The 11,094-nt window shown below is 35.2% G+C and overlaps 2 protein-coding genes across 2 annotated transcripts; both read right to left on the reverse strand.

Moving 5' to 3' along the window:
• Positions 1–488: 488 nt before the first annotated feature.
• On the reverse strand, positions 489–4,613 carry LOC129000239 (uncharacterized). Its single transcript, XM_054427193.1, has 3 exons — positions 3,898–4,613; positions 3,111–3,764; positions 489–544 (listed from the first exon to the last, which is right to left on the reverse strand). The coding sequence occupies exons 1-3, from the start codon at positions 4,529–4,531 to the stop codon at positions 489–491; spliced, it is 1,344 nt and encodes a 447-aa protein (XP_054283168.1). The 5' UTR covers positions 4,532–4,613.
• Positions 4,614–6,570: 1,957 nt separating this feature from the next.
• Positions 6,571–10,198, reverse strand: LOC129000240 (trypsin-1-like). Its single transcript, XM_054427194.1, has 5 exons — positions 10,123–10,198; positions 8,629–8,809; positions 7,499–7,785; positions 6,868–7,019; positions 6,571–6,729 (listed from the first exon to the last, which is right to left on the reverse strand). Exons 1-5 carry the CDS (start codon positions 10,196–10,198, stop codon positions 6,571–6,573), a joined length of 855 nt encoding a protein of 284 aa, XP_054283169.1.
• Positions 10,199–11,094: the final 896 nt, after the last annotated feature.

Genomic DNA, 11,094 nt, shown 5'->3' on the forward strand with positions numbered 1-11,094 from the left:
AACCAGCTGCGTCATACCAATGAGCAAACATTTTAATTAACCCAACAGTGTAACAAATTTTGGTGCTTTTATACATTTTTTTTACAAATATTTGTTTGTGTGAATGAAATTGTTTATACGTTTAACAAACGTATGGAGTCTGTAACAGACAGGATTTATAATTACAGTAGAACTCTAATAATCCAAATCAATTGGACCAAACCACTTTTGGATTACCGAGTATTCCGATCATTTGGTTTTTACCAAATCGTGGAGTATTGGACAGAAAACAGGCAGAGTCAAGCTTAGCTTTTACTATTGTGATGGCATAAAGCGTCTGCAAAACAGAACACGATGAAGATTTTCTGTGATTATAGGAGTTGTGTTGATGGCTATAAGATGTTCAAGAGAAGTAATACAGATTTCCAGCAATCACCGAAAACTATTTTGACACTACACTACAACGGGAGATACGACTTTTTCACGATCACAGTAGACGAGAATGATGTCTAGATGACCGAAGATTTAGCCACGATCATGGAAGACGAGGGTGATGTTTCCACAACTACAGGATATAATGATTCTTATTAATGTAGTTTTTAAAATTCTTTTTTAAGAAGATTCGATTAGTTAGCGATTCAAATAGTTGAAGTTTATATAAATGGAGTTCTACTGTATACATTTTTGTGAGATATTTAGAATTGTATGGAGAAGTGGTTTTTTAAACATATTTGCAAACTAAAAGTAAAGGTTTCACCCTTAATCTAGTGATGGTGGGATCCAGTTAGTCGCGTTCCAGCTCCACTAAAATGTATCATTTCAGTTTAATTTAGTCTGTACCTGCTCACCACTTCGTTTGCAAGATGTGATCCATTCACAGACAGTTTACCCTTGTGTGCGAGCAACGCATGGTATATAGAGCTATTTTAATATTATAAATTTGAAAGTTTGTGTGTTTGTTTGTTTGAAGTTCAATCACACATAAACCACTGCACAGATTGGACTGAAATTTGGCATGATAATAGCTCACATTCCCGATTAACATATAGGCATATTCTTATCTCAAACATCATTTCGAGCTCCACCCCACCCCAGTGGACCTGGCCCTTTACAAATGATTAAAACTTGTTTGTATGCGTCGTCATTAATTTATATACAAATTTAATTAGTTAGAATAGTTTTATTTTACTGTATTGCCATTTACCTAATGTGTATTGTTGGATGCATGAAGATTAGTTGTATTCGTAATTAATTGTAAATAAGACTCACTGCGGTGTTTTCACAAGCTGAATAAGATTGAATGAGAATACGTTGAAAGTAAATCATTCATACTATGACAGAAAGGTTTGAAATTAGGTTTCCGGGTGTTATTCCAGAACCTATTAAATCTAATATTTATTGACTTAAGGAATTAAGGAGAACCGGATCTGTAGAAAAAAAAAATAAAAAAATTACTTACAAGAATATTAACATATAAGCTAGTTTCATTGTTAAAAAGCCACACTCGCAACCATCGAGCCACACTCGTTAAAGCGCCGTTCGTTGTTAAGTAACTGGGTTTTGTAAAAAAAACCTTGATTAACACTTATTAGCTTTAATTATTTATATACTGGCTGTAATTATGCTAAGCTAATCCTCCTCATCGTTGCCACATTGCTTGTTGAGAGTATGGGTTGCGTTGAACAGTCACAACGGCTCCAGTGCCAACTGTGACAATTGGCTGTGTAAAAGTAACCTTGTCTTTCCAGCCTTTCAATAAATAAGTCTGTCGCAGATAATCATGCAACCAAGACAGAAAAGTATAAAGTCAAACCAAATATCTTTAGGACTCGGTTGTCCAGTTTTGCATTTAATTACGTTTTACATTAAACAAATTAACAAAATATAATCTTAGTTTGTAAATTATTATAAATTGTTTGTATTCTGTATTGATTTATCAGCGTTGCAAAGGAATTGTCCTTTAGATAATGTATTTGTCAGGGCACTGATGTTTTATGACTGAAACATTCAATATAACTATAATATAACGATGCTTCTTAAAGTGTCCTATGTCTAGCATTTAAAAAGTCCTAGACGTATTTTAAACTTATTTCAGAATTTATAATTCTTAATAGGAAATCACATTATTAGTCATATTATATTGAACCCAGTTTACATATCTACAAGGCAGTGCCAACAAATCGATTTGGCCTTAAATCTTCAATTTAAAACAATAGAAAACCACCCACATTAGTAAACACAATTTATTTTATAATATTGCATTGTCGATTCTTTAAAATGTTTAGAAAAAGGTACATTGTTATTCCGCCCGCTTGGTCCAATCTCTACTTCATTAGTCTGCTGACAAACAAATTCCACCAGTAATTCGAGACGAGCTAGGAATAACAAATAACTAAATTTAAACTTTAATTTTATCCTCCAAATGTCTTATTCATTCTAAACTCTTTAGAACTTAATAGCTTCAGAGGATAAATTTAATTTATAAATGCCTATTCACATTTGACTAAATACGAAGACTGGACTTATCGTCTGTTTCAGATTTCAATAAAAATATGCTACTGCCTACCTCAAAAAGCCTTACGTTATTTCGAAGAGTATGAGATTTAATACCCCTTACTTAATGAGCCTGTGATATACTTCGATATAAAATATGCTCAGTTGTCTACACAATGCCAATATTGTAGGTGGGTAAATATTAATTTACTATTATTAAGGTTTGTAACATGCCTAAACGTAACAACGCAATATTTGTTCTTTGTCTTCTTCAAACACAACAATGTTGATGAGAGAATAAATACTCAAGTTTGGTATGATAATGGTTACTGATTAGTTGGTATTTTATGTAGTTATATTTTGCATTTATTACAGTAATTAAAGTGAAGATTTTTGAGTGCTCTTCCTTCGCGAACTTTTTGGGGACTTAGAACTTCGTGTTCCCCGTTTCGAAAGTCTCGATGAATTTGACTTAGCCTCATCTTCCCAGCCCTCTCCCTTGTCTTGTCTCAAAAGTTCTTCAAGTTCTTCGAACCGTGCTTTCTTTTTGTTTTCTACATTTTGTAGTTCATTTCCCATACCTCTGCACTGTTGTTTCAGTTTCCTCCAAAGTATATCAAGTTCTGGATCCGTCCTACCTCTTGGACAGTTTAGGAAAGACCAAAACCCAGAGGTATCTGGTAAAGATAATACATCAAAGTCAAATGAACCAGAACTCATACTTTGCAAACTCATTTTTGGAGTACTTGATAATTCTCTGGCGATTTCCAACCATCGGCAACTCCCGTTCTTGTACGTAATCATGTCTTTACCATCCAAACGATTTTTATCCAAACAATCTTGAAGAATCTCAGAACTCGTTCTGTTTAAGTACAAAGGTGCTTCCAAATTCATCAGTTTCACTGCCAGTCTTGGATGTATGGGTGCATCTAGAGTAGATTCAGCCACATTTTGGGTGAAAGATTCTATTAACTTGACTTTTCCGTATAATTTCGGAGTTTCTAAATAACTAACTTCCAGCCCCTGGCCTAAACACACTAGTGAGACCGTTAATCCTACGCCACCTATTTCTGCACCTTCCTCTCCTAGTATAGGTACAATGAAAGACTTCTTTATCGCTGCCCGCTGAAGGACAATTTGATGGAAGGTCTCTGGAAGTCTAACTGAAGCGACCCCTAGAGGCACGACCTCTTGGATGGTGACGTCACTTCTTCCAACTTCTACCGTTACTAGTTGTGTTTGTAGTCTCTGGATCATTTCTAATCCGGTTGTTAACAGCAACACGCTATTACCTGGAAACCCAATGTTCATTAAGTTCACAATGTACAACCACCCTCGTCTTTTAGTTAGTTTTTATGTATCACTTAATCAGAGATATGCGCTAGATCCAATCAAAATTATGAGTTATTAAACATGAAAGCTTACCTTCCATGACGTTTGTCCTCGACTTTTTTGATGGTTTATCTACTATTTCTCCGTCTTGTTTCCCGTTTGATTGTTTTCTTTCTTTGCCATCTTCGCCATTTTCCTTGTTTTTCTCCTCGCTCTCATTTCTTTCATCTGATTCATCAGCTCGTCTAACACAATCAGCAAACAGGTTTTGAAACCATTCCAATAACGGTAAGATCACTACATCATGTGATGTAACTGATTTCTTAATATCCAGTGACTCATCCTTAGAAACAGTAGAAGGGTTTGTTGTTGGAAGGCTCAATATTTGTAATTGTGTAACTGTTTTACCGTCACGTTTCTTATTTTTCTCTGGGCTCATCAATATTTCATCATTCAGTTCTATAAACTCAACCATGGCTTCTATGTGATATAAACTTTCACCTCGTAAGTGTTCGTATTCTTCTTTAATTAGTTCTTTAGGTATTTTTCTCACGTAAGATCGATTTACTTTTGGTATGTCTACCCAATCCTTACTCGGTTCTGGGGGTGGGGAGTCATCAAAGCTTTCGTTGTATCCGTAGGGGTCATAGTTACCGTACGGGTCATTGTAACCGTACGGGTCATTGTAACCATACATGTCTGAAGAGTAAGGCTCATAATAGGTCATGATGTATGTGTTATAGTGTATGTCTGCTGGTGTATCTTCTTGAAGTCGTGGTCATGTATTCACTTGTAATTTTCCTGGAGACTGTTTCTTGTTGTAATGTTTCTAAGCAACAGATTATATAATTCTGTGTTTTAGTACATACTCACCGAGCTGCAAAAATGAAAATAAAACTAACAACATTAAAACAACATGTCAATCATGATAAAGGATCAGGTATTTCAGAAAAATGAAAACTCATGTCTGCCTTGTCCCCAAAATAGGTTTTTAATGTTACCCTACGCCAGTTTATGGTATACTATTGAGGAAATACTTATTTTTACTGGTGAAGCTGTGGCTAAGCCGGTTGGAACTACGAATACAAGTCATCAAGGTTGGCTTCGTCCTGTTTACCGCAAATACATTTAGCAGTACGATTTGATTCTAGTACATCGCACACTTACCCCTTGCTCTGCTTGAAATGTTTCACGTAAGGCAAGGCAAAGTATTGATTCACAACAGTATTATAGAAGTATAATGTAGCGTTGCTAGAAGACTGTGTGAACTGGTCAGTGCTGGGATCAAATAGGACACGATCTCTATAGATTGTTAGGCAAAGGTCTTTAGACTAAACCCCTGCTGTAGTAAACTTGAAGACTAAGTCAATTTACATTTTGTCTAATTGGATTTTTACTAAAATATTGCCTTAAGCTTATTCCTTATTAATTTTAACAAGTGCTTAGTTTTCTTGCGATAGGGAAAGAAAAAATTGTTTGTTTGAATGTTAATAGGATAGTGAGAAATGAATTAGTTTGCTTTATGATAAAAGTATATTAAAGAAGCAAACTATAGTATTTACTTTTTGCTCTATAAGGAACCTAAACATTTTTAATTTACATTAATTACCTTTTAATTTTCTTACTAGCCTTTAACTTCATAAAGCCACTTCAATATACTAATATTTTTATTTCGTAAATCTCTATACAGTGGCAGTAATGAAAATTGGGAATTTTATGTATAAGACTAAAAATGAAAAAAAAATTAAATAATTGTAAAACCCCATACCTGTTCCCATAATCCAACCTTGCTAGTTCACAAAGTCGTTCATGTGTGTTCAAGTATACACCCGAACTGTTGAATGGCCTTAGAAGTCCAAGCCAACTGTCATTAAAATCAAACCAAACTTACTTAAATTATCGTGTTCATGGCCACAAATACTGGCCATAAATACTGTGCATATTCTGTGTACAGTATATACACAGATTCTTGATACATAAAAACGTTTTGATACTGTTAAAATATGAGTGTTTTATGGCAATAAATAGTCAGACACATTGACACATATTATAAAGCTAGAAAACGAATAACGAATTGATATTCTTAAGACTTATTGCGATAGTTCTTAAGAACTATATCAATCTAGTTTGTAAATCTATCACAAGTATTAGTGTTCTTCTTCTTCACACATAATGATTTATCTTACATCAGTAACCTTGGAGCAGTCTAGATTAGGACGAAGTGTGTCACTGGGTCTATGTCGCGAGTTTAGCATACAATACAATGCTGAGTTGAAGGTGATCATTAGGCTCAACCTGTGGAACCTACTCAGTAAAACTTGTTATATCCTTATACTTCACGAGTATTAGAGTTTAGTAGCTCGATAACTGTGGCACCGTTTAAAAATTTTATACAATCATTTATGTGCAAAGTTATAAGCAAAATTATTAAAATAAACCATATACCAAACTACCAAGTTGAAGTACAGTACAAACCAAAATGACGTTATCCTAAAATAGTACACATTTACTGCAGCTGATTGGGTTCCTATTGTATTGCATTATTTCTGCATTACGGTATCTTTAAAACTGGTAGTTTTACAATAACCGTTATAATATGTAACAAGTATGTTTGTTAAGGTTTAGTTTGGGATATTGGGTAAAAATAATAGTAAGTATCCATTTAAACTCTTCCTCTATTTACATTATCTACACTCCATTTTACAGACTAATTTGTACAGTTGCTATATCACAGTTGTGGATTTGCTGACACAGTAGCATACCTCCCTAAGATCTAATGGTTTGTCCAATCCAGTCCAGGTAGTGAGTCACCCTGGTGTACAATCCAGGAAGTTTTGGTCTAGCACAGCCAATCCCAGCCGAGACTACCCCCACTACCATCAAGTCGCTACCTTCCCCCACCATCAGTGGGCCGCCACTGTCCGCCTGTGGATAGAAGAGTATAGGATAGTTATATACGCAGGAACAAATCACTTGTTTTTATCGCTACAGGTAATTTTCAAACTGTTGTCCAGAAGCAATCATAACATAATAAATAAGTATACGGAGCAAAGTGCAATTCACCTGACAAGCGTCTTTCCCGCCATTTTCAACGCCTGCGCACATCTGTGTTGCCTGGATCTTGATTCGCTTGCCCTGGGAACTGTACCAATTCTGGCACTTGCTGTTGTCTACGATCAGCAATCGAACCTTGCGCAACACGTCCGAACGGTAACCTTGGACAAGGGAAACTTGTTATTAATAATAATTTATATAGTAAAATCACGTCATGAGTGAAAGCAGTGTGTGCATCAAATAAAAATATCACACATCCTTATAAATATTAAAATGACAAATTATAGTATTGGTTTTATACATTGAGGGAAGCTTATTTACCGACACATAAAAACGAAATAGTTATTACTTCTGAAGGCAATAAATTGTGTGATGTATTTCAAGGTGATGTCAAATTAGGATTGAGTGTAAAACAAATTAGAGAAAAGGTTTTAGAGAATTAATATTGGAAGCTTAAACATCATACGTGTTATCCCATTACGAACCGTCAAAATGCGCTTTAAAATTCATCGTTATTGAACAGTAGTCTTAGAATAACTTATGTTAGCCAAATTCAGTTGCACTTTCTAAGCGCAATTCTTTAAATATTCGAACTCCATTCTGAATTACATATTCTACAAGACAAGACCTTTTCACTGACCTTTGCTGAAGTTTTCGTCTGTCCAGCCCCAGCCGGCCACCTCGGCCTCAACATCCGCAAATGTCTGTTCAGGGGTGGGCAGGGGAAGACATGCAGGTAACACGTTAGGCCCCCACGAGACCACCGCCCCTAGCCGCAACACGGCAATGTCATGGAGGTAGTGGTCACAGCGGTATTGAGGATGAAGCTTTACTTGTGCCACAGGAACGTCCAGGTCGCGACCTTGGCGGAGGTCATGCACTCCTGCAGCCACCCGGAGGTTCTTGGCATCCATCACCTCCGACCCGCTGCGGAGAAGTGTACAAACTTAAAGAGGCTATTATGTACGTATATTAATTATGTATGTTTAGTAGAAGGCTAATAGAGTGTAAGAGAAAGGGTTCAACGATCGAAGATGATATGGTGTACAAAAAATGTCTAGTCGTTGGCCAATCCAATGATGCGGCCATCTACAATATTCGTTCAGACTATGATTGTATGAGTTCAAAGTACCTAAGGTGTATTACTGGCTATTGTGCAAATTATATCGTCCAACAATCTTTCCATCACGCGACTGTTAATCCAATATGGCTGTTTTAGAGTATAATTTCTTACACATTGAGTCTTGGATAATATAATTGAATTTCAAAGAGGCTAATCACCTTCAATAATCCATGATGATTACAAAGACTAAATTCGAAAGAGAAAGTAAAAAGGATTGCAATCAAAATACTCGTCAACATAAATCATTCCACACTAAAACCGCCTATAGCAGAGGCAGTTGAGTTATATAAGTGACAAAGCAACTGAGGAAAATTTATTGCAACAGCATAGCTTTCCAGATCATGTAGATGAAACTGTATACATCTCCCATATTTATGAGAAACACGACTAAACCACTTCCACATAACAACTACAAGCCTAATCAAAACATAAGATTTTAGGGAAGATATTTTATTGTTTCAAAGGACTACAGATGTATTATTGATATCTCAAATCCATCATATGTATTACTGTTGTTGATAATTAATCTTCTAATTTCGGAAATTAGTATTACACATTTTTTTAATTAATTTTCCTTACATATACCTCACTGAACAAGACTATTTTTCAATTCTTTGTAACTCGTTTGACAAACTGTCAATACGAACCTGCAGAGGCAGTGGGCTGCTGTGAGGACCCACTCGCTGGCGATGAGAGTTCCTCCGCACAGGTGGTTGCGACCCTTCTTCAGTGATACAAGCCAAGGAAACTCCCCTTGTGAGGCGTTGACTCCGCCAACTATCCTGGCAGCTGTCCTGCGACTTGAGACTCCACATTCAGTATCCGCGACTGTAAATTAATTAATCGATTATTAAATGATTAATAATGTTTTATGTCTCTCACTAGTAAAAACATGACAATTTAAATAACATAGATGATAACGGAGGGAGTTTTAAATTAAGAAGTGCAAGTATTAACGATAATAAATTAACGGTTTAAACTATAAAATAGCATTTTAATTTCAATATATTTCTAACAACAACTTAAGATTTTCAAAACATCTACATAAATAAAGGTTCAATGGCATGAAATTGCTGATGAGCTATGACTGTCTGTCTGTATTGAAATGCTGCAATGACAAAAACAGGTAAAAAAAAAACTAAATTGTTAATCCAGGAACCTGCGGATCTTCGACCTAAAGACACAGAAAAAAATACTGACATGACTGCTTCATTCCCAGGCCGATGTAGACGATAGGTTAATATTAATCATAGTATGTTGGGAAAACTGCAATTGGAATATATATCTAGAGAGGGTCTCCTTTGCATTTCCTAAAAGTTTCATGCTTAAAATTTGTTCTTTAGATTCTTAACCACAAATGCTTCTTTTAATAAATCTTGGGAAAAGACTAATCCTTATTAAATTATTATATTTCTTTATGCTAAACTGAAACATTTCACCTGGGTTTTTTACACATTGTTAAAATGTGAAGAACAGTTAGCACGAAGACATTCCATTAAACAAAAAGAATTTAATTTATCAAAATATTATGAGTTTACTATAATCACTTTTGAAAATTTTACTTTTGTCCACTCCAAAGATAATGATGCCGTGCATAGGATTATCATTAAAATAATGTCAAAGAGCAAACGTATTTTTTTCTTTATATATTTTATCTAACAAATCAAAGGAAAATTCTTTAAAGCAATTTAATTTGCTTGTGTATTAAACAGTGTATCATTAAAAAATACACTGAAATAAGACAGCACGAACTGTCATTTGAATTAAAATTATAATGTAGATTTAATAAGCAATAAATAATTAAATATTCCAAAACTACTTTTGGCAAAATGTCTAACCATTTATAGAATACAAAATAATCCATATTGCAAACTATTCTACAACATAAGAAAGCATATAAAATTAAAAATATTAAGCACAAGTAATTTATATTTATTTCATTCTCATCCATTAGATGAAGATAATTTTTGGTGTTGGTTCCGTCTGGATTCTGTATATTGCCTTTTGTTGTTTACTATTTAGTTTTTAGACAAAAAAATCTAGTGGACTACTTACTTTACCAACATAACAACATTAAAACTGCTTTCAAATTTTACAATACATTAAACGCCCACTTTCCAAAATCAATTGGTAATACTTACAGTTCGTGAAGGCAGCATGGACCAGCTGATACGAGACTGTCACTAGAGCACAATACAGTAAACTGTGACCCACCATGGCTTGTCAGCTGTGAGAGAGAGATAGAGATAGTTGGTGATAAGCGCAGGTGTCTACTGATAGCAGCAAGTATTTAACCCCTATAGCTACCAACGTGACCTTGACCGCCCGGAACCGGAACTCCCACGCTAAACTTCCACCATAGAGTAGTACGGAACATCCATTGAATAATGCTATCGAATGGTCTAGTTTGGAATAAAAGAAACAGTTGTTCAATATTCTGTGGGGAAAAATGTTTTTTTTTATGACAGCTGGTATTAAAGGAAGTTATTGTTTCCTAAGTTCTAGTTTGGAATGAGGGAGAAACTAGCTGATTTTCCCTTGCTCTAAATTTACTTAATTTTGCTGTCAATCAGTTTATCATTTAGACACTATGCATGAAAGTGTTTGTTTTCTGTTTATTGTATTGGAACCTGCTGTTTTGCTGTTTAATAATGCAAATGTGAGTAGGATAGCGCTAGTTTTCCTTTATTTTAACTATCAGTGCGTGTTTCCTACACAATAAACATAGTCTTGAACATTTCTAATCTTTACGTTGCTGTGTAGGTATGCTTCAGTGACGTAGCCAGGATTTCAAAATAGTGGGGGTCGACCGACCGGGGGGTCTTCCATACCCCCCCAGGGAAAATAGGGTTCCGGGAAAGTTTTTAAAAATATAGGCACTAAAACGGTATTTTTTAGCTCTGTTGGCATTGAAAATAATCAACCCCGACGTCAATACAGTAATTATATAATTTTACATTTACCTTAACACAAAAATATTATATTTAAGACCAGAAGGGGGGGTCCGGACCCCCAGGACCGTCACTGTATGCGACAGGCTACGTCACTGTATGCTTTGTATACTAAAAGCATCCTAATTAGTTAGGAGCTTAATATTTTTTATTTTTCTGGGT

The sequence above is a fragment of the Macrosteles quadrilineatus genome, unplaced genomic scaffold (assembly GCF_028750875.1).
Source record: "Macrosteles quadrilineatus isolate MER2022 unplaced genomic scaffold, UCM_ALF_1.0 Scaffold_8__2_contigs__length_117827958, whole genome shotgun sequence".
NCBI lineage: Eukaryota > Metazoa > Arthropoda > Insecta > Hemiptera > Cicadellidae > Macrosteles > Macrosteles quadrilineatus.

Excerpts from the sequence above, each read along its gene's own strand:
- LOC129000239 (XM_054427193.1), bottom strand. The coding sequence starts at position 4,531 with ATGACCTATTATGAGCCTTACTCTTCAGACATGTATGGTTACAATGAC. Across the intron at positions 3,765-3,897 it reads GAGGACAAACGTCATGGAAG|GTAATAGCGTGTTGCTGTTA; the intron begins GTAAGCTTTCAT and ends TTGGGTTTCCAG. Across the intron at positions 545-3,110 it reads TTTCCTAAACTGTCCAAGAG|TTGTGGAAACATCACCCTCG; the intron begins GTAGGACGGATC and ends TATATCCTGTAG.
- LOC129000240 (XM_054427194.1), bottom strand. The coding sequence starts at position 10,198 with ATGGTGGGTCACAGTTTACTGTATTGTGCTCTAGTGACAGTCTCGTAT. Across the intron at positions 7,786-8,628 it reads GCAGCCCACTGCCTCTGCAG|CGGGTCGGAGGTGATGGATG; the intron begins GTTCGTATTGAC and ends ACTTCTCCGCAG. Across the intron at positions 7,020-7,498 it reads AGACGAAAACTTCAGCAAAG|GTTACCGTTCGGACGTGTTG; the intron begins GTCAGTGAAAAG and ends CCCTTGTCCAAG.